The sequence below is a fragment of the Salvelinus namaycush genome, chromosome 16 (assembly GCF_016432855.1).
Source record: "Salvelinus namaycush isolate Seneca chromosome 16, SaNama_1.0, whole genome shotgun sequence".
NCBI classification, from domain to species: Eukaryota; Metazoa; Chordata; class Actinopteri; order Salmoniformes; family Salmonidae; genus Salvelinus; species Salvelinus namaycush.
In genome coordinates this window covers 975,309-999,529 of record NC_052322.1, presented here as the reverse complement: position 1 = coordinate 999,529, position 24,221 = coordinate 975,309, and the positions used below count along the sequence as shown (strand labels likewise).

At 43.5% G+C, this 24,221-nt stretch overlaps 1 protein-coding gene across 2 annotated transcripts; it reads right to left on the bottom strand.

Moving 5' to 3' along the window:
- Nucleotides 1-5,772: 5,772 nt before the first annotated feature.
- LOC120060879 (GATOR complex protein WDR24-like) lies at nt 5,773-12,794 on the bottom strand. Of its 2 annotated transcripts, none has more exons than XM_039010287.1 (12): nt 12,721-12,794; nt 11,878-11,992; nt 11,286-11,370; nt 10,463-10,946; nt 10,044-10,221; nt 9,181-9,853; nt 8,558-8,667; nt 8,331-8,452; nt 7,554-7,658; nt 7,028-7,368; nt 6,564-6,748; nt 5,773-6,405 (listed from the first exon to the last, which is right to left on the bottom strand). In XM_039010287.1, exons 4-12 carry the CDS (start codon nt 10,941-10,943, stop codon nt 6,237-6,239), a joined length of 2,364 nt encoding a protein of 787 aa, XP_038866215.1. In that variant the 5' UTR covers nt 10,944-10,946; nt 11,286-11,370; nt 11,878-11,992; nt 12,721-12,794; the 3' UTR covers nt 5,773-6,236. The 2 variants fall into 2 exon arrangements, with proteins under 2 accessions (XP_038866215.1, XP_038866216.1); XM_039010288.1 differs by having other exon boundaries at nt 11,878-11,933; nt 12,721-12,769.
- Nucleotides 12,795-24,221: the final 11,427 nt, after the last annotated feature.

Below are 24,221 nucleotides of genomic sequence, written 5' to 3'. Positions count from 1 at the left end.
GAGAGTAGTGGCGGTACCGGTGCTCCCGCAGAGTACGCCCTCCTGATCTCTTGCTGCTCATGACGCAGGTCCTCGTATTCCCTCAGCAGCTCCCCACTGGTGAGCTGACCACTGAGGAGGCCTGGAGTCGGGCTGGTCGACTGTAGGATGAGAGAGGTGGGTAAGACCTAGCAGCTCATCTTCCTCTGGAAAGCGACATCTTCGTGTGTGTGTATTGGGTGGTGACAGCAGCCCCATATGTCCTTGGAATGCAGGATAACTCATCTGCATCCTGGGGCACAGAAACAACTTCTCTTTTGGGTACTGGAACATCTTCACTGTAGCCAGGTCAGAATCCTGCTCGAAGGACCATGTAAAAACGTCCATCTGGAACTGTCTGAACGGTTGGCTGTAGATGCCCTCACCTGCTAGTGACTTAATTCTGACTCTACTTTGGTCTGACCCTAATAGAGGCAGTCCTGCAAGAACCAGGCAGGTGTCTCTGTATCAATAGTTTTATTCTCTAGTTCACCACACATTAGCACACACACACATAAATGTGATCTTTGTGGTTATTGTTGATGCACGCACAACACTTCTAAAATAAACACTGTAAACTCGGTCGCCAGCCAAACTTGCATCTTCTTCTGTCAATGTCTAAAAACACTGAGCTAGAGTGGGCGAAGCCAGAGTTCAAATGTCCATTCAAACCCGCTGATTGGCTGAAGGGCTTTTTTGTTGTTGTTTCGCTACACGGATACAAGTGGCAACGACCAGATTCAAACCGTTTGAGCCCCTCACTTACTAAATGTCATTAGTGTGCAGGAGGGCATGAGACAAAGGAATGTGTAATATCGGTGGAAAAAGTTGTCTGTGTTAACTGTAGGGGAACCCAGTAGCGGTGTGTGGGTAAAATCAATGGGGAAGCCAAGACACAGTGGAAGAATAAATTCCACCACATCTTTGTTTTATCACAAAACCAGGTAGCAACCTCTGTCCAGTGAAGTCCACAAAGCATATTTCATGTACACTAACATTACCTATAGCATGGTCAAGCAAGTTAATGTTTCCGCCATTTTTGGACCACTAAACAACTGTTGATTTAGAACCACAGAGAGTTACCGTAAGTTGCAAAGAAATAAAATGCTGCCTCCACTATTCCAGCACCATTTCAACATCACCAAATCAGCTCTGCTTAGTCTAATACAGTGACCACTAAATGATACCGGAAACAATTGTCCAATCAACGTAAACTAAACATGATATGGCTGTCCATGGTTCTGATTTCTGTGTTTGTGTGTGTGTGTACGTGAGCATCTGTGTGCGCGTTCATGCAAGTTGAAAAACATATTGACGCACCCTACTTGCAGAAAAACACCAATGCCATCCTCCTCTCTTTCATGTTGACAAAACGGTCTATCACTGTCATACAGTACACGCTTATTAATCTCCATTATAATAATTGTCCAGTACGGAGAATTAAGTAAAACCACAAGTCCAAATCCCTATCTCCATCCATGGCTAAATTTAGGAAAGGGCCAATTTTAGCTAGCTAGCTAGCCACCGGAGGACAACAACACAACGAGATGCAAAAATTCAAGTGTTTCTGTCAATGACGTATGCTCTCAATGGGATTTGATAGGAGTGAGGCCAAAATCCAAGCTGGCTTCCCTTGACACTTTTTTTTGGTGCGTCGACCAAATAGATGAATAGCTCGCTTAGTTTAGCTAAACGCTGATTGGCTCATTTTTTATACTTTTTCTTAATCAATGGAGGCCAAATGCTCACTGGCTTCCCTTGCATTCAATGCTATGGGCGGCAATAATTTCATACTCATTTGGACCAAACATCATCAGATAGATGGCCTACACATAGAGAAACAGAGGGGAGCTGTTTCACTCATTCGGATGCTTTCTCCTGTGAGATACATTCAGCCTCTTGTGAACTGAAGAAAAATGATGAGGCAGAGACACAAACGATAAATTATTATGTTTTTTGGGGGGGGGGGGTTTTGTTGGTACATTTTTGGGCGAAGTCTGGCTTCCTTGCCATTCATGAATACACGCCAGTGGGGACCCATGGTGCTGGAGATCAGAAGTTTCCGGTGAGAGAAAGGCAGGTTAAGGTTGCCAGGATCAGAGTATTACAGAAGGTGTCGTATGCTGAGGCAGTGAAGAGTAGTAGCAGAGGAAGATGGTTCCAGGGCGGGGATCCTAAGAGGTTACCTGTGAGTAGGCCGAGGCCAATAAAGAATGATAGGAATAACATGTGCTTCAGTAAGGTTGGTTTCTTAGCATCCATAGCCCTGGTTATCTGCACAGCAGAAATGGAACGTAAATCACAGAAAATATTTGTGGTGGCAGCTGAAGAGAAGTACTTGGGTGTACGAGATTTTGCTACAGAGCAGTTACAAGGTGTGTTGAACGATAGTGTCCCTTCCTCCCAGGCAGCCGGCCTGGTGTAGGATCAGACAGAGCCAAGTAGTGGCATAGTGGTGAGGTTTTAATAGGTGTGAGGTTAGTTGGTCGGGCAATTTGTCTTCCCTTTTCCCTGTCCTTTGTCCCCTCCCTTTTTTTAATCACAAAGTGTAATTAATTCACACTCCAGAACAATGGGGCTAGCTGAAATAAATAGATGAATAGGGAGCAGTGGAGGCTGCTGAGTGTAGGATGGCATATACTAATGGCTGGAACGAAGCAAATGGAATGGCACCAAACACATAGAAACCATGTATTTGATACCGTTCCACTCATTCAGTTCCAGCCAATACCAAGAGCCCGTTCTCCCCAAATAAGCTGCCACCAACCTCCTGTGATGGGGAGCCTTCACACTCCAGTGTAGGAGGTGGCGGTGTATGCACCTTTCAGTTGGTTACGATCCGCCAATGCAAATTTAAAGAAGTCGCAACAACAATGGCTGTTCTTGAGGAGGTTGGTGTTGATGCTGCTATAGGAGCAGTTATATCAGAACTGGAAGGCATAACTAAATTGAAACAGCAAATAACTGCAAGGCTTTTCCCAGGGGAGAAGAGGTTTTCATTCTTCTCCCGACTGGGTTTGTCAAGAGCATGATTTCCCAGCTAGCTCTGCTGGTTGTCAAGAAAATGGGACGGATCGACAATCCAATTCTCATTGTTGTGTCACCGTTGGTCGCCAGATCAGACAGGCTGTGAAGCTGGGGATTACTGCTATGCAGCTCGGTGTAAATAATGCAGGCCGCCCAGTGTCTGGTTTCCCATAGAAATCCAATGTAAATTACAAATCGCCAGAACGCCAAACAAAAAAATATATAGGCACCTGATTTGGCCTCTTAAATTAGTTCAACCCCCACAGTGAATTATTTAAAAGTTTGCTGAAAATCGAGATATTTAATTAAATAGTGATCCATTCTACCTACTACATTTGTCGTCACATAGGACCACGTGCTGACACAGACCAATCACGGGCCAGCAGGGTACAAGGATGTTCCCGGTTGACTCTCTTCAGGCAGAATGAAAACGACTACATCGACCATGATGCTTTGCTAGTTTCCACTTTCCCCATAATCCGTTTTGGTGCCATTCAGGCCATTTAGGTAATAAGAACTGGAGGCTGCGTCCAGGATGTCCGCCCGTTATTTTCAAGGTAATCTACTCACGTTCGCATACGCCGATTAATGAACCATCTATATCCGGGTTGCATCCGGTTCATATGGACCAACATTACATGCACACTAGCACTTACATTTTTTTTTTTTTTTTACATGCACACTAGCACTCAGTATACACCGGTAGCAGCAACGACGTCATCACGTCAACCAAAAACATGGCAGACATTGTATGAAAATAAAACGTTAATATCTTCGGGAGTGAGTCATTAAAAAAAAAGAAGACAATTATCTGTATAATTCAATTGATGTTTTGTGCACAAAGGTGATGACTAAAGTGTCTTATTAGGAATTTTCAAATCTGACTTCTCTATGTGGCTGTGTATGGAAATTGTCATTCAACACACCTCTGCAGTAAAATCTCAAGGTTGGCTACTCTGTTTAACACTTTTTTGGTTACTACATGATTCCATAGTTTGTCTTATATTATTATACAATGTAGAAAATAGTAAAAATAAAGAAAAACCCTTGAATGAGTAGGTGTGTCCAACCTTTCGACTGGTACTGTAGGACAGGTGTGTGCCTTTCCAAATCATGTCCAAACAATTGAATTGACTCCAATCAAGTTCTTGAAGTATCTCAAAGATGATCAATGGATCAAGTCTCATAGCAAAGGACAAAGGTTTATTTTTTTTTGTAATATTTTTTTAAATTTCTAAAAACCTGTTTTCGCTTTGTCATTATGGGGTATTGTGTGTAGATTGAGGGAGGAAAAAAATATTTGATCAATTTTAGAATTAAGCTGTAACGTAACAAAATGTGGAAAAGGGTATGGGGTCTGTCTGAATGCACATGCTGTGGTCAGTGACGCAACCAAACAAATTAAAGATCACTTATGTTTCTAACTAACCTGATCTTTGACAGGAAGAGAAATGTAAATTCATTTTTGAAAATGTGTTTGATATCCCCTAAAATCAGTTGTGGTTTTTAAAATCATTAAGATATATTAAAATGTATTCTGTTTCATGTTAGGAAGTGTCATCCTTCTGAATGTAATGTCTGGAACAGAAAATCCCGATAGAGGAAAACAATGTCCGTAACCTCCAGTGTTAATCTTTCACGACGCCTATGTTACTAGTCTCTTCTGTAATATTTCTCTCTGAACCACACAAACTTCCCATTTTATTGTGATTGATGTTTACATCTTTCTTTAAGCATGACCACAGTGAATGTAGTGTTCTGTGTGGGTGTGTAATCATAAGCTCAATAAATACATGTTTTGCATCGTGTCAGTGAACCTATTCAATGATCAAATCTAATGCACATTTTAACTTTCCAGGCAATTTTTCATCCCTAACAAAAAGTAATTTCTCAACATTTTAGTATGAAAGTTACACAAGTCTGATTATGAATGACTAATTTTACATTGTAATGAATAAGATGAATAAACTTGACCTACCCAGTTGCGGCCCACTTTTGAGGCAGGCCACTCGATTTCGTCTCTGCGTTATATTGGCATCGAACATGTCACCCTCCCTAGGAGAGGGGGTGACCTTGATAATTTATTGTTAAAACGAGAGGCTGCTTGGATCTTTAACTTAAAGACCCTTGCTCCCTTCGGTCTTAACGTGGACTTTGATCTGAAGCCATTCTTGTGATTGTTGTGACTTTGCCATTGTGGTTGTTTGTAGGCTTGTGTGGTCTTAAGTGAGTCTATGATCGTATGTTATCCATTTGTATTTATTGTATGTTGCTCTTTCTATGCCATTTTAATATTTGAGAAATTAACCAATGATATTAGGCCACTCTTGGCCATGATTACAGACACCTGTGTGTCTTGACACTATATATAAAACGAGTCATCGCAGTGTCTGCAGTGTCTGCGATTGTACCCTGATGAAGACAGCTTGCCTGTCGAAACGTTGGTAAATTAAATATTTTTGCATCTGAGCTCCTAGAGTGTGCAGCTCTCCTTTATTTTTAAGTTTTCTACTCCGCTAGCCAGCACCTCGCCTAAATAGGTGTGCGTTTCTTTTTCTTCTATAATGAATAAGATGTAAACACAATTTAACCTGTCTAATATAGTGTAACTTATTCCTTTTAAAATATTAGTTCCATAATAATTGTTATGGCAATGTGTCCCATTCAAAAGGTCACTGACAGCGGTAATACGAGTTCACATGGTTTATGGTACAGAGACAGCTGAGCTTCGGTCTAAATGTTTTATTGCCATAGAAAACACTGTGCTGAACATGGAGGTCTGCCCAGCTGTGTGTGTGAGACAAGGCCAGCTGAGCAATACATTGAAGAAATGAAAAATAAAATAAAGGCCATATCAGCATATATTGTGTATATATTCACAAATGATTGTTTTCACTTAACTTCAAGTTTCTGTCATTGCCAAGTAGGGCAGGGGCCCCATCACAAACTTTTAACAGTGCTCCATACGGTACATACATGTCCTCCTCTCGGACTGGTTCTGTGGATTGGACTCCAGTCTTACCCACCTGTCTTCCAATAGTAGCCATCTTGCTACCATGGCCAGACCCTTGTGGACCCCAGTCTCAGGAGACGCCAGCCTGGAGTGTGAGACCCAGGCCAGGGTGAGCCAGGCACTGAGGTGTGGTGCTCCCTCACACAGAGAGCAAGCTGGGCAGGGGTGGAGCGGAGGGTCAGGTGTACTCACACAGGTGACCGCAGCCGGCCGGGCAGTGGGAACTGCTCTTTAGCCAGTTCTTCACGTGCTCCAAGTGCCCGCCGTGACTGCAGCCCTGGCACCACACGAACAGCCCCTTCACCACGTGGTGGCACACGGCACAAACGCTGGCACACTGGTGGCATCTGGGGAATGGGCAAAGAGGTCGAGTGGTAAGACATATTGGTCTAACTTCCAAATGTTCTCTTGACTTTGAGCTCTATATTGTTTCTAATAGGTTATTAACCCTTCCCTTTACTGTGTCAGGTGGGTCAAAGTTATACGTTATGGTTTTAAGTTGTACCTGTCACAGATCCAGCCCCTGTTGCTCATGGGCCGTTTGCAGTTGCTGCAGTTGACATGCAGAGTGGTGGATGTCTGGTTCAGACAGGTGATGGCGCTGCACGTGCTCAGCTTGATGACCTCGTTGGACACGTTCCACAGCTCGAAACGCTGCAGCAAGTCAATGTAGGACATGTACCAGTGCTCCTGAAATAGGGTCACCTCGATTATTAGAACATGCCAAAATGAACATATTTGCCAGTTTGGAGAATATTCAGATTACCAAGACTCTAATCTCCATCATAACTTTTTCTATCAAGCAATCAGCCATGTTAAATCGTTTAAATAGAATTCTCAAGACCATCCCAATAAATTTTATGCAACGCATAATCATAGAATCTGGATTCTACTTCAGGAACCGACCATAGATTAACATTATTATAGTGTTATAGAACACTATGACAACTTATATCCCTAAGCTCTGACCTGAGTGAGGTCGTCAATCTCCTTGCGGATGCGGTCTCCCAGGACGATGAGCACCGAGACAGCCATCTGCACGTCGCCCTGCTCGGCATAATGGCTCAGCATCTCCCTGACCACAGGGCAGAAGAAGTGGGCAGGAAGGTGGGGGCTGAACAGTGGCTGGGAGATTGAGATCAGGGAGAAGGACTCGATGGGCGTCAAGCACATGACCTCCGCCTCGTTGCCGCTGGCATGCGGCGAGTCGGCCTTGTCCTGCTGCAGGTGCTCCGGCGCCAACGGGTTGTCCATGATCTCGTGGCGCAGTGGGAAGGCCTCCTGGGGGAGCGTGTACTCCTGCTCCTCCGCTGAAAACACCAGAGAGAAGAACATGCTCAGAAAGTACTTGGGGTAGATCATAGACCAGCCCTCAATCATGGCTGTAACTTACATTTTATATGGCAATAGACATGTAAGGTTAGCGGTGGCTAGTGGCTACATCCAAGATGTCAGTGTTGAATGTATAGGACCTATATAGGGGTCAGAGACTCACCGGCCTGGATGTCGTGCTCCATAGAGTAGAGGTCATCGTCGTCCAGCTCAGCATCACCAAACATGTACTCCGCCTGGCCCTCACTTCCCTCTGTCTCTTCATTCTCTGCAGTGGGACAAATATCAATCTTTTTTACTCATCTAGCATAGTAAGTCACATACTACTAAATGCAGTTCACAAGAACCACCTACACTGAGTGTACAAAACATTAGGTACACCTGCTCTTTCCATGATAGACTGACCAGGTGAATCGAGGTGAAAGCTATTGACGTCACTTGTTAAATCCACTTCAAATCAATGTCGATGAAGGGTAGGAGACAGGTTTTTAAGCCTTGAGACAATTGAGACATGGATTATGTATGTGTGCCATTCAGAGGGGGAATGGGCAAGACAAAATATTTAAGTGCCTTTGAACGGGGTATGGTAGGAGGTGCCAGGCGCACCGGTTTGTGTGTGTCAAGAACTGCAACACTGCTGGGTTTCACGCTCAACAGTTTCCCGTGTGTATTAAAAAAATGGTCCACCACCCAAAGGACATCCAGCCAACTTGACACAACTGTGAGAAGCATTGGAGTCAACATGGGCCAGCATTCTTGTGGAACCCTTTCAACACCTTGAGTCCATGCCCTGACAAATTGAGGCTGTTCTGAGGGAAAAATGGGGTGCAACTCAATATTAGGCAGGTGTTCCTAATGTTTTGTACACTCAGTGTTTATGTTTATTAATTTCTTCAGTGAAGTGGGAGCAGCTTGAGTGTTTCTAAGAGTTCACTCTCACCGTCGTTGTTGCTGTTGATTAGCGAGTTCCCAAGCTCTAGGTGAATGTTGTCCTGTCTGCTCTCTCCTTTACTGCGGTCCAGCCTGCTCTCCGTCCCCATGCCCATCTCCTTCATACTGAAACTAGGGCAGACAAAATATAGGATTAAAGATTTTACATTTAAAAGTCTTTAGTTTGTCCACACAATTTTACAGCCTATGCGTTTATGTGAAGCATGTGGGAAGTACCTGTTCATTAAAGGAAGGGTGCCCAGTTTGCCAATGTGATTTGGACCCGGCGTTGAGAGGTTCGCTGGGTCTGAGAACATGATCCGAAGCATCGTCCATGTAGTGGAAACCTTCAAGTGGGGGAAATATGAAAGAGGTTTACTATTGATCATCAAAACTCGACTTAGTTCCTCAAAAATGTTGAATTAGATATACACTACCGTTCAAAAGTTTGGGGTCACTTAGAAATGTCCTTGTTTTTGAAAGAAAAGCATTTTTTGTCCTTTAAAATAACATCAAATTGATCAGAAACACAATGTAGACATTGTTAATGTTGTAAATAACTATTGTAGCACGTTGTGTTAGCCTTTTCAAATGATAAACTTGGATTAGCTAACACAACGTGCCATTGGAATACAGGAGTGATGGTTGCTGATAAATGGGCCTCTGTACACCTATGTAGATATTCCATTAAAAAAATCTGCCATTTCCAGCTACAATAGTCATTTACAACATTAACAATGTCTACACTGTATTTCTGATCAATTTGATGTTATTTTAAAATGGACAAAGTGACCCCAATCTTTTGAATGGTAGTGTATGTAAATGAATGCAGCCCATCTCTTAAGGGCAGACTGACTGACCTGAGGTCTGTTGAGCTCCTTGGCCACCTTGGCATTGTGGTCACACAGCTCGGCAAAGGGTTTGCCGCTGAGGAGGTAGAGGCGTGCCGTCTTGACAAACCAGTCCATGCGCCTGCTCTCCAAAGACGACTCAAACACGCTGAGGGCGCTGGACACGTGGGCAAATTGCTCCGTCAGGTCGGGCTTTTTGAAGAAGAAGATGGGGTAGCGGCGATCACCACCCGGGTACGGCTTCCTGTTGGCGTCGCCACTGATTAGGCTCTCCTTGGCAGCGAAGGCCAGGTCGCCAAACAGGCCGAAGCACAGTCCCTCAGGGTTGGCCCGGTCCACGGGCCGGCTGGCATCCTTGAACATGTGCTGGTAGAGCGTGCTGTCCTTGGAACCTGACAGTAGGAAGTAGGGGTCGTGCTGGTGGCGCCACACAATACCTGTGGTCACGTCCTTGTGCTCCTCGAAGGTGGCAAATGGGATGAAGGGCCTCCGGATGTCCCACACATAGATGTTGTGGTCCACCATCATGGAGCAGGTGGCCAGGTGCCACTTCCTCTCAGGACGCCACTTGACCCGGGCCACCGAGGCGATAGTCTGGACGCAATAGATCTCCTTGGCCCGGTTGGTGGTCATGTCCCACACCTTCACCATCTTGTCCCGGCCACCAGTGGCCAGCCAGCCCCTGCAGACCGAGACCAATACATTAGCAAATCACAATAATTTAAGTGAATTAACAGCCACACTGTAAGCAAGAATGATTACTGTATCTAAAGAAAATTCACTTTAGATTAATGGTCAACCAATGCAAACAGTGTTTTTTCAACATGTATTAACATGTCTTTCACTAAAGTTTCACTAAAGCCTCTCCCTACCTGTCATCGGGGTGCCAGTCACAGCAAAACACAGGTCCGGTGTGGGCTGTGAACATCCTCTCATACCGGTCTGGCCTCCGTATGTCCCACAGCTGGACATTACCATTTTCAAAGGAAGCAGCGAAAGTAAAGTAATCCTTCATGCTAAACTGAACATCTCTTACACTCTCTGACTGACCTGAGAGAAATAAAATAGAAAAAAATAATAATGTCCTCAGGCCAGGTTCATTCCCATGTCATATGTCAAAACGTGCGGTTTAAGATACTGTCTGAAAATTGTCATTTAAGACAGTAGTAACAAATAAGATGCTGTTTGTTTTGTAGCCCACAGTCATTCCTGGACATAAGCAGGTAGGTATTTTGAAGGTGTTACTCCTGTGTTCAACCTCAAAGAGCACAAAGAGTCCCCACACACATACCTGAGAAGGTGCTGACAGACTCTTTCTTGCGCAGGTCGAAGCACTTCATGTAGCCGTCCTGGGAGCCACTAAGCAGCATGTAGACTTCGGTGGGGTGGAAGCACACCTTATTGACTGTACGCTTGTGTTCGGTGAACAGCTGGTCCTGCTTGTTGCGTGACGGTTTGCCCAGGTTCCAGGTGACTACTGCCCCGTTGGTGGCAGCCGTGGCCAGCAGGTTCTCCTCCATCTGGTGCCACATGACGTCGGCGCAGCTGAAGTTGAGCGAGGGCTTGCGGCCCACGCGCAGGTTGAGCTTCTCCACAAACTGCTCCTCCTCCAGGCCGTAGATCTTGAAGATATTGCGGCCGGCCACCACCACCTGCGTGGCATCGCGGCACACACTGATGGCGTTGGCGGGCGCGTCCAGGTGGCAGAACATGGTGCGCCCGCTGATGGCGCTGCTGCCTAGGGCCGTAGTGACCCGAGACATCTTCTCCATGGCCTGGTTGGGGACATAGAAGGGTGGTTTGGTTCAGGGAAGGTGCTAGACTCAAAGCAGCAGAGGCACACAACAAGCACACAAAAATTGATTATGCACATTGCAAATAACTGTTTTTCATTGGCAAAGTCAGAACAGCATTCAACCACCACATTTCTAATACATGGACAAAGCCATTCTAGCCTATTGGGAAATTCTAAAAGAATGCCCCTAGTTCCACCAGAAGATGACGCTACACCTATGAGGTGAGCTCAGTTTGGTACTTGAGCCGTGCTGCTGGCAGTGGTCTGTCACATATTTATATGACCCTCTAATCTCTCTAATTTATTCCTATGGACTTACTTCAAATAGCAGCGGTGGTCTTCTCTGCCTCTAAAGAAACACGGGCCTATACCAGGCCTCCTCATACAGTCCTGTCAGAGGATACCTGAGAAAAGGGACATTATCGTCACTTTGTATTGGTCACATACACATTTAGCAGATGTTATTGCGGGTGTAGCGAAATGCTTGTGTTCCTAGCTCCAACAGTGTAGTAATATCTAACAATATACACAAATGTAAAAAAAATAATAATAATAATAAATCATCCACACTTATGTTCATGTTGTAGAGCTGAGAAAGGTAACCCACTTAATAGTGTCTGTAGGTTTTTGCTCCAACCAGCCAGCCATGACCTGATAGTAGAGACTGTTTAGGCCTTGGTTCTAAGAAAATGTTGCTTCCTGTTCAGGTGCCGATGTCTAAGCTGGAGCAAAAAGCCTGACTGTCATAGCAACTCTTCAAGATCAAAGTTCTCTCAAGAGTAGCTACACTGATACATCACTGGTGCTGAGACAAATATTGCAACCAGATTGAACATTCACATTAAGTTATACCAAAACAGCTTACCTACAACCCAATAGTCTTCTATAAAATGGCTTAAGAGAATATTCACCTCCATTTTCCAGAGGTGCATGGCAGACTGCTTAATGCTCCCAGCTCTCCAGAGTCCTGTGTGATTATAACAGAGGGGCCCTGGTTGAGGTTGGACCACAGCAAAGAATGACACACTAAGAGGAGAAAAGAGGAGGGAGAGCCTTGTTATGGTTTATGCAGCTTTACTCCATACTAAAGCAAATTATGCTGCAGTCTGTGGAAACACACTATACTTTGTCATTTGGGTCCCTAAGCCTAGAGTAATTGTTAATGATGACATTACCATGACCACAGTCCACGACCTATGGTCAGGTCTGGTATAGGGGTGAGCATGAGTTTAACAATATAATAAAAACTTAAATATGGCCTGTTAACCTTGTGATAATTCCAGTTCTACCAGATGCATAAACCTGAGATTTACATAAATTGCTTAAAACAATGTAGCCACTAAACTATGCAATGTTTAGGGACGTTGAGTGTCATTAGAAGTATTAACATAAATAGAGCTGAGCTAAGCTAGCTAGCATCTGTCTAGGGTGGCTGGCATGCAAATGTAGGTGTTTATGTTCTCAGAATTACCTTACACCAAACACAACATGACTGAGACACACAGCCAATGAGTGCACATCAATATCGAACATGTGTCTTCTAATTTGTAGGTAGAAATCACCTGGGAGCCAGATACAAAGCTAGGTAGCTGGCTTGTTAAAGTAGCTAGTTGCAACATCACAGTCAGATGACCAATGTTGCTAAATCTTACACTAACAGGTTCAGAACATTAGCGTGGCAAGATATTTACTGTTATTTCTCTACATAAATGTTTTCAGTACACAATAATTGGTCCTAATTTTGTAGGACTTACCTTGCTTCTAAACAACAACAAATAATTCACGGCACTGGAGAACCGGAAGTTGTAAGTGTCATTCACATGAATTTAACAAAAACAAGCATTGCAAAACGGAAGTACATGCTCTAAAAGGAATTCACTCATCATCACGTTTTCATTTTCTTCTTCGATATCATGGCGGTCCGCAAACAATCGTTTATTAACTGCATGCCGCCACGTACTATGCTGGAATGTACGATCAATCAATGAATTAGCCATTCAATCTGTGAGTGAGCAAAATTGAGCTAGCATAATGGTAAACACTTGAACCGGATTTTAACTTCTCTATCAAACATATTTTAAATATATATATATTTTATTATGTTTTTGTCTATAATTTAGAATAGCAGGGTGGAAATGTACGAGTGGGACCTACAGACGAACAACATGAAACATGACAAATAGATACAACTGAGTGGTTATATTTATTTAGCTTCGCACCATTGTTTTCGCACCAAAGAAATGATGACACTTCCTGAATATGGTATTGTAGGAAGTGGTTGTTTTCTTCAATGGAGAATTACAACAAACTAACAGGGTGGAAAGTGGTATCAGGGACAAACAGAAAATCTTAAATAAAATAAAATAAATACAATAATCATGGGAAAAAAAATATTGATGAAAGATACTTCAACTAGCACTATAAAATAATGAAGAAACATTTTAAACATTTTATTATTTTAAGGCTTATACTGAAGTCTACATGCTGCTGCTCCCTAATCTTACTACATTTGCACACACTGTATAAAGACTTTTCTATTGTGTTATTGAATGTACGTTTGTTTATCCCATGTGTAACTCTGTGTTGTTTGTGTCGCACTGCTTTGCTCTACCTTGGTCAGGTCGCAGTTGTAAATGAGAACTTGTTCTCAATTGGCCTACCTGGTTAAATAAAAATAAAATAACACCTGGGGACATGGCAAAAACATCTACATCCACTGACAAAAAGTGTTTAAAATGCATAAAATTCCCTTTCAGGATCCATATTTGGTGTTTTTAAGGTAATGGACACCTGACATTATATTTAAAGACTTTTGGAATCCACATTTTACACTAAATAAGAACTGATATTTCCTGGGGACAGAAAAGGCACCGCTTACTAGGAATGACCCAGCACCGACATTAGGTCCACTTAGTACAGGAGCAGCCGTGGAAGCTCCATCATTCCACACTGTAGTTCCACCAATCTGTCTTACAGGCTCTACATACGATACAGCATGACTAATTATATATCTCTGAGCCTCTCTAGCCTCTCTCTGCACCTGACATCCATCAAATGATGCACAATGTTCCCCCACACAATTACAACACTCAACCTTCACTTTGCTCCCACATTCACCGTAATCATGTTCTCCTCCACACTTGGCACATCTTTTCTTTCCTTTACATTGAACAGCTACATGTCCCATTCTTTGGCATATAAAACAGAGCAATACAGATGGGACAAATTCTCTGACATTGAAACTAAGGAATCCTCTCTGTACTTTTCCAGGCATAACCTTCTCAAACCTCAGCAGCACTGATAGGCTTTCACTTCTTTGACCTTCTTTCCTACTGATCAACCTTTAGGCCTCAATCACTCTTCCCGCCTTCACATTTTCTTTAATATCATCTACGGACATAGATATTGGGACCCCAGTGATGACTCCCCTCAGTCTAGCATAAGCACCAGGAACATGGCTTTTAATTTCTTCCCATTAAGCTTTTCCATTTTCAGAATCTTCTCTTGCTGAGCCTGGCTACCACAGGCGGTGTTGGAAGGCCAGTAGGAGGCACTCTTTCCTCTGGTCTAAAAAATATCCCAATTCCCCAGGGCAGTGATTGGGGACACTGCCCTGTGTAGGGTGCCGTCTTTCGGATGGGACGTTAAACTGGTGTCCTGACTCTGAGGTCATTAATGATCCCATGGCACTTATCGTAAGAATAGGGGTGTTAACCCTGGTGTTTTGCCAAATTCCCAATCTGGCCCTCAAACCATCACGGTCACCTAATAATCCCCAGTTTACAATTGGCTCATTCATCCCCCTGTAACAATTCCCCAGGTCGTTGCTGTAAATGAGAACGTGTTCTCAGTCAACTTACCTGGTAAAATAACGGATAAATATATATATTTTTTAAACATATTAACAATTGACCATTTCCAATGAACCAAACTAATTTGACTTCACCTACCTCTTTCTCTATGGCAATAGTTAGTCAGATAGGGTGTAAATGAGACCCTGTGGTCTCATCAAACACGATCACCACTTTCATCCTACCACATCATTACTCTTGCTTCCTACCTTGGCCGTCTTTATGCTTTCCTTACTAGATGCTCCACTGCTTACTGTATCACGATCTCTCTTCTTCCTATGAATTTCCACTACTGACCATTACGGTCCTTGACCCTCATCCTCCCACTCCATACTATGCGAACTGACACCAATATTGGTCGCATTCCAGCACAGCTGTTGCTTCACCAACTTCTTCTCAATTTCCTCCATTTCGCCCGCACTACTCGCCACCATTTCCAAATCTCTCCTCCATACATAAGACAGATGGTTACTTAAAGAAAGTAGGGTGGGTGGGCATATAACGCAAAAGTAGGGTGGTTGGGCGAATGATGCGAATGCAACATATCATACTAAATGGAGTGTCTCGGATTTACATACAGAATAATACGAAATGCTCTGAGACCAGGTTGCAGCCACACATGGTAAGTGTTTGTCTAACGTTTATTATTCTGGCATCATGACTGTCTTTGAAGTTGCAGCTGAATACATTTTTCGTGTTCTTCCATACAGTTTCAGTTCATGGGCATCCATTGAATATGCTATTTTTGGCCAAAATTAATATCAATACAGAGAGTACTGAACTGAGAATGAGGCTTGTCAACTATGGTTTCTGTTCTCCAATGCATGAAGGTTTAGACAGCGGCAGTCCTCGCAGTGTGTGTCAGGGGAAAAAGCACCCCCTCAGGAGTTTTGGGTAATAACAACATTCCCTTGTGTGTGCTGTCTCCCCAGGTCTGAGGTAGTTTCAGCCCACCATTAACCCTGTACAGCGATGAATGGAGCACTATTTGCCATGCTTTTTGATTGATGTAAGTTAACACAGGATATTGAGTCTGAGACTTGTCTCCAGCCAAGTATCAAGAGGAGCTGCATGCAGCCATCACTGTGTGCCCTTACAAATATCACCCAACCAGAGCTGGTGAAACTGATGGAGTGGATTCTCACTGTAAGTACTGTAGTGCAGATAGATGCAGAGCCTTATTGACTCAATAGTAAGTGGTGCATGCCATTTTTTCGATGTTTCTGAAATTCAAGGTAATAATGTGAAATGAAAACATCTCCTACTAAGATAAATAAAGCTGTGCTTTACTTACTTTCCATGAGCAGAGGAATCTCTTTAAACTCCCTGCTCCCGGTTGTGAAATGTCTTGGCACTTTATCCCCTGCAGAGGGGGAAGTTCCGCCCGTGGCTGCAGCAGCTGGTGGCCACTAACAGTGAGGAGATATGGAGAACTGCTCCAGAAAGGCCTTCAGTTTCCTCCCTGACATACAGGCAGCTATCACAGAACTCGGCTCTCTCAAAGCCCTGGGCCCAGCCACCGCCTCAGGTCAGCAGCAGCTAGGGGCCAGGGCAGGGGTCTGGAGTGGAAAATGCTTTTTTAGGCACTGTCTAATACCGACAAATAAGGCAGATATTTTTTCTTCTTATCAAGAGTAGAAAAAAGTAACCTAGTCAAAGTTGGTTCAGTGGCGCTCTCAATCGGATTAAGCAAGCTGAACAAAGCTCACACTGCAGCCTTAATAAACGTTAATATTCAGGAAATATCAGAAATCTGGCCAGGGGCCAAATTAACTTGGCCTATCACTGACAGTCCGTTTTGTTCCAGCTGTTTTGGCACCAGGAGCTCCGGAGCAGGCAGCGTTCATGCCCAACAAGGCTGTTGAAAGTGTCCCTGGACTGAGGCCCTTCCAGTACACAGCCAGACACTATGCACTCTATCCAAACAAGATGGCTTCACACACACCAATCAATCAATCAAATGTATTTATAAAGCCCTTCTTACATCAGCTGATATCTCAAAGTGCTGTACAGAAACCCAGCCTAAAACCCCAAACAACAAGCAATGCAGGTGTAGAAGCACGGTGGCTTGGAAAAACTCCCTAGAAAGGCCAGAACCTAGGAAGAAACCTAGAGCGGAACCAGGCTCTGAGGGGTGGCCAGTCCTCTTCTGGGTGGAGATTATACAGAACATGGCCAAGATGTTCAAATGTTCATAGATGACCAGCAGGGTAAAATAATAATAATCACAGTGGTTGTCAAGGGTGCAACAGGTCAGCACCTCAGGAGTAAATGTCAGTTGGCTTTTCATAGCCGATCATTCAGTGTATCTCTACCGCTCCTGCTGTCTCTAGAGAGTTGAAAACAGCAGGTCTGGAACAGGTAGCATGTCCGGTGAACAGGTCAGGGTTCCATAGCCGCAGGCAGAACAGTTGAAACTGGAGCAGCAGCACGGCCAGGTGGACTGGGGACAGCAAGGAGTCATCAGGCCAGGTAGTCCTGAGGCATGGTCCTAGGGCTCAGGTCCTCCGAGAGAGAGAAAGAAAGAAAGAAAGAAAGAAAGAAAGAAAGAAAGAAAGAAAGAAAGAAAGAAAGAAAGAAAGAAGGAGAGAAAGAGAATTAGAGAGAGCATACTTAAATTCACACAGGACACCGGATAAGACAGGAGAAATACTCCAGATATAACAGACTGACCCTAGCCCCCCGACATATAAACTACTGCAGCATCAATACTGGAGGCTGAGACAGGAGGTGTCGGGAAACACTGTGGCCCCATCCAACGATATCCACGGACAGGGCCAAACAGGCAGGATAAAACCCCACCCACTTTGCCAAAGCACAGCCCCCCACACCACTAGAGGGATATCTTCAACCACCAACCTACCATCCTGAGACAAGGCCGAGTATAGCCCACAAAGATCTCCGCCACGGCACAACCCAAGGGGGGACGCCAACCCAGACAGGAAGATCACGTCAGTGACTCAACCCACTCAAGTGACGCACCCCTCCTAGGGATTGGCATGGAAGAGCACCTGTAAGCCAGTGACTCAGCCCCTGTAATAGGGTTAGAGGCAGAACATCCCAGTGGAGAGAGGGGAACCGGCCAGGCAGAGACAGCAAGGGCGGTTCGTTGCTCCGGTGACTTTTCGTTCACCTTCACACTCCTGGGCCAGACTACACTCAATCATAGGACCTACTGAAGAGATGAGTCTTCAATAAAGACTTAAAGGTTGAGACCGAGTCTGCGTCTCTCACATGGGTAGGCAGACCATTCCATTAAAATGGAGCTCTGTAGGAGAAAGCCCTGCCTCCAGCTGTTTGCTTAGAAATTCTAGGGACAGTAAGGAGGCCTGCGTCTTGTGACCGTAGCGTACGTGTAGGTATGTACGGCAGAACCAATTCGGAAAGATAGGTAGGAGCAAGCCCATGTAATGCTTTGTAGGTTAGCATTAAAACCTTAAAATCAGCCCTTGCCTTAACAGGAAGCCAGTGTAGAGAGGCTACCACTGTAGTAATATGATCACATTTTTGGGTTCTAGTCAAGTCATTCTAGCAGCCGTGTTTAGCACTAACTGAAGTTTATTTAGTGCTTTATCCGGGTAGCCGGAAAGTAGAGCATTGCAGTAGTCTAACCTAGAAGTGACAAAAGCATGGATGAATTTTTCTGCATAATTTTTGGACAGAAAGTTTCTGAATTTTGCAATGTTACATAGATGGAAAAAGCTGTCCTTGAAACAGTCTTGATATGTTCGTCAAAAGAGAGATCATGGTCCAGAGTAATGCCGAGGGCCTTCACAGTTTTATTTGAGACGACTGTACAACCATCAAGATTAATTGTCAGATTCAACAGAAGATCTCTTTGTTTCTTGGGACCTAGAACAAGCATCTCTGTTTTGTCCGAATTTAAAAGTTAAACAAAGGTGATAGCAACTTGGTTAGAGTGTGAACCCGTGCTCTGGAATGCACTTTTGTGGATACATATTCAGTGGGTCAAAATATGATCTATCTGCAACATTGTAGTATTGCTCCATGTCCATTGCTCTTGGTTTGTTTGTGTAAGAGACAGGAGGGTGGGATGTGAAAACCCTGTGCTGTAGTCTATGCTGATGTTGTTTGTTGACCCGCCTCCTCCATCTCGCTCAGTGAACAGGAATGGACGCCCCATAGGGTGGAGCTGTGTTTGTGGGCATGGGCTGTAGCCAATCAGCTGCAGCTTCCCCTGATGAAGGACGTCAATCTAGCGAGCAGCCTTAGGAATAAGACAGACCCAGAGACCAATGACAGGCCAGCTAAGAGACAGAGGACAAAGTTAACCCTGTTTTACTTCAACAAACAACATTGTTAAGCCTTTAAGTTTGGAGAATATGACTGGTGAAAGAAGGCTACCTCAACATCATGACAATATAGTATTTTGTCTTTACGTCTACAGTAGATTTGTATAGTGTAACTTGCAAATAAATCTTTGATATTAAACAGGATTGATTTTGCATCTGGCACTGTGTTTGGTTAACTCACCCCATGTACCCACAATGTGTAGTGCCCAGTGCCCACTTGATGATATGTACAATGACAAGGAGGCTAGTAATATAGCAGTGGGAAGATGAGACATTTCCACAGTATGTTTCTTTATTCGTATTGTTCCGAACTTAAAGCAAGTACAATGAACAGTACAAAATAAAACATACATATATACAATATAAAAGGGTTCAATTCAGAACATTTAAAAAGTACAATACATCATTAAATAATTAATGAGGAATTTAATATAAACTATCCATATTTACATACATTTTGTGACCCAGAGAAAAATAGCCTCTCTATTCATTTTTTTTTTTTTTTTGTAAACGCTGTTTTGGTACAACCTCTGGTCTGGATTTGGAGACTTAACCTCCTAAGCTTGGCAACATTTTTATCAATGCAAGAGAACAGCCAGTGAAAACTACCACAGCAGCACACATATGACCATAAACCAAACTGCCTCAGTTATCCATAACTACTGTACCATATGCTGCATTCAAAACCTCCATATACTGGTATTCTAATGGTCTAGAGATAGATGAAAACAACTTGGATAACTATTCAGCACTGGTGATTGTTGTATGTTGGTCAAACCATGTGTGGATTCCACTGCGCTCAAATTATTTAATACTAGAAGTTGATACTGAAAAAGTAATACGCTGGTTTGCTTGCTTTGATTTTTATTTAAAATAACAGTTTATCTGTCTAATGAGCTACAGTAGCCTGCCTCATACAGTACAGCATTAAAGTACCCCATGTTCAAGTAGTACACTACTGACACTGGGAGAAGGCAACCTGCTTGTTCACAAGCATCAGCTTAGAGCAGGTACTGCATATTGATATAATTAAGGTTGGTTGATCTACATATCCATACTATATAAAGATCAGATCAGTGACGCAGTGCAGTGACCCTCATAACCTGATGCCTTTAATCACACACGAACGCAAAAGCCAAGCCCCCTCTCCCATTGCTAAGTTTAGGATGTAGACGCACTAGTTGTAACAAGGCATTATCCATAAGAGCACAAAAAATTGGGGTAAGGAGGTAATACCAATGAAAGCATAAAGAACAAAATGGCACTATAACATATTGGCACGATGACATCTCAGTTGACCACATTACGACAAGTGCAAAAAAGCTCACTGATGTCAAAACACAAGAGTCTGGAGTATCTAATAACAGTATAAATCTCAAATATGCTTGCTACAAAAGTTATGTTGCATTTAGACATGAACACAGAAAGGATGAACAGAGAAAGTGGTTTGAGAACGGCCCCATAGAATGATGTCAACTATGGGGTTGATGCATCCAAGGAAAATGGAGGGCACATGGCAAGGTGGTATGTTGGTCCCACTTTTTGTTTTAACCAATGATTTATATATACACACTAGAGAAGATTTAGAATTCCATTCATTCTTTTTGAGGACTGCTTTTCTGAGAAATGCCAATATGGCCGACCAGTGGCTTCAAAGCCTGTCATTGGCCAATACATACATTAGCATCAGCAATCAAGGGTTTATATATATATCATTAGTTTTAACAGTGACGTCCTTTAATGGTGATGTGGTTCAATAACGATCCTTCCTTCCTTCAAAATGTTAGGCTATTCATGGACACTGACACATACACTACATAACCAAAAGTATGTGGACACCTGCTTGTTGAACATCTCATTCTAAATCATGGGCATGAATATGGAGTTGGTCTCCTCTTTGCTATAATAACAGCCTCCACTCTTCTGGGAAGGCTTTCCACGAGATGTTGGAACATTGCTGCGGGGACTTGCTTCCATTCAGCCACAAGAGCATTAGTGAGGTCGGGCACGGAGGTTGGGCGATTAGGCCTGGCTCACAGTCAGTGTTCCAATTCATCCCAAAGGTATTTGATGGGGTTGAGGTCAGGGCTCTGTGCAGGCCAGTCAAGTTCTTCCACACCGATCTACACCAACCATTTCTGTATGGAAGATTTCCCTTCACTGGAACTAAGGAGCCTAGCCCGAACCATAAAAAACAGCCCCAGACCATTATTCCCCCTCTGCCAAGCTTTACAGTTGACACTATGTATTGGGGCAGGTAGCTTTCTCCTGGCATCTGCCAAACCCAGATTCGTCCGTCAGACTGCCAGATGGTGAAGCCTGATTCATCACTCCAGAGAACACGTTTCCACTGCTCCAGAGTCCAATGGCGGCGAGCTTTACACCACTCCAGCCGACACTTTGCATTGCACATGGTGATTTTAGGCTTGTGTACGGCTGCTCTGCCATAGAAACCCATTTCATGAAGCTCCCGACCAACAGTTCTTGTGCTGATGTTGCTTCCAGAGGCAGTTTGGAACTCAGTAGTGAGTGTTGCAACCAAGGACAAGCGATTTTTAAGCACTACGCGCTTCAGCACTTGGCGGTCCCATTCTGTGAGCTTGTGTGTCCTACCACTTCACGGCTGAGCCGTTGTTTCTCCTAGATGTTTCCACTTCACAATAACAGCACTGACAGTTGACCAGGGCAGCTCTAGCAGGGCAGAAATTTGAGGAACTGACTTGTTGGAAAGGTGGCATCCTATGACGGTTCCACGTTGAAAGTCACTGAGCCCTTCAGTAAGGCCATTCTACTGCCAATGTTTGTCTATGGAGATTGTATAGCTATGTGTTCAATTTTATACACCTGTCATCAATGGGTGTGGCTGAAATAGCTGAATCCACTAATTTGAAGGGGTGTCCGCATAGCTTTGTTTATATATAGTGAATGTGAAGGGGGAGGGGCGTGGTCAGTAGACCACTCACTAAAGAGGTGGTGATGGGGTTCTAATCAATAGAGCATCATTTATATAATGGATCACATGGTATGGTTGGCTGGCCCCTATCCTGCTCATCCTATTCTTCACCAGGCCCCCCTATGTCGATGAAAACAAATATGTCACATAAAAGACAGCAATTAAATCAACATCATGCAGCCTTTCACATCTACTTAAAGAAAAATAGATCAAGTTTACAGTGGTGGAGCCCCGGGTCCTGGTAGAACAGAGCCCCACGTAACAGCCATACATCATTTCTGACGCCCGAGGCATTGTGATGGGTATAAGACAAGATATGAAGGCACACACAGTTGCTTTGACCCCAATGGTGTTTTATGAGTGGTGCCATCTCCAATCCTCCTCCTCTGTTCCCCCTCTCCCGCCATCGCTCACAGACACACATTGGCACCATCTAAAGCATTGGAGACACACATTGGCACCATCTAAACATATGTCAGCCTGTAGATGACACTTGCTCCTTCATCACAGCATTTATGCCTCTCCCCCCAGATCCTCGGATGTCTGGACAAAGCAGAGACATCTCAGCCAAAAGGAGAGTGGGATTGGATTGGCTTTTGTAGAAGACGTGTTGTTAGTACTGCCGTGTTTGGATGCAGCCCAAGGTGAAGTAATTTGGCTTACAGACGGGTAATAGACTACTCCCGTCGACTTCTCTGCCTGCTTAATTAAGATATATGCACTTCTTAATTCCTCCGACGGCTGTCTCATACGCCATGGTGAAAAGAAAGAAAAAATAAACATGTCTATGAATACAGAATTGGAGACTTATTTGAGACTGATCACACATTCGTTCAAGAACAACTGGTTGACAAATAACTTAACGGAGACCTGGGTGTGTTTTTAAGGGTGGGGAAATGGAAGCTTGTACCTTGTACTTCAGCTTTTATCATCCCCTTTAGTTGTTTAGTTTTCATTTTCGGGAAGGTTCCTACTCCTATTAACAGTTTTACCAATACTTAGTTTCTAGCCCTTATGTAGGCCCCTTTGCCTTTTCTGTGTTAATGTCCGATGGATTCTATAGTTTACGAGTATCATCTGTCAGTGACAATCATGTATGCTGAGGATTATGTCAGACCAACTGTCAACATTGGAAACTAAAACTTCTCTAAAGCAGTCAGAAGAAACCTTTCACATGAATTAACTTACAAACTGAAAAAAAAGATTAAGATCAAGTTTAGAAAATGCTTGGTTCAGACAATGAGCTAATTTGGGGCATGTTCTTCTATCCAAAATGTGTCATTAACCCAAAAAGACTAGTCAGGCATCACCACACTGGGGTGATTTGGAATCTGTCAATCATACAGTAATGCTGTGTCTGAATATTCTATCGGTCAACCAAGTTGTTAAGATGTGTTTAACAACAAATATTTCATGTTTAACAGCATTTCTCAAGCATGTTCTTGCACAAAGACTTTGGCTTTGTCATCCTGTCTTTCATTTACCACATAACATATTAAATATTTGATCAGCTTTGACCTTAACGACTACACGGCAGAAACATTCACCAAAGCATATACCAGAAATCAGACACTGACTGTTTTTACTCATCCTTTGTTTTCCATGTCTATGTTGAATTGGTTCTTCTATGGCTTATTCTTTAGAGCACTAAGATTTATAAAGACGAGTGTAACTTGCGTCATTGGTGTTCATTCGTCATAGTAACCAGGGATTTCTGCTCGCTGACTATTTTCAGAGGATCAAAGCTGTATTGTAAGAGTAATCATAAGAACAATCATAGCATTAAGTCTGCACCGTTAAATATACTCTTAAATTATGAACATATAATATCCACATCCACTATCAAAGGAAAAACTGAAATAAATTATTAACACTTTTTTTGATGCTTACATTCCTTTACAAAAGTGTACAGTCCCTAAGAATGAGACACTGAGGTATAGACTGGGCCTTGACAGACCGACCCCAAAGCCCGCTGGGACAGAGGTCAGAGGTCAGGCGATGATAACATGTCCGTTGCCCTCCCCAGTTCAGTGTGTTAGAGTGAGAATTGACAGAGGCCAGTGTGTGCATCTCTCTCTTTGCGTTCCCATACCGACTTACAGCATCAGGCAGTGGTTGTTCTTGGAGACGGCAACACA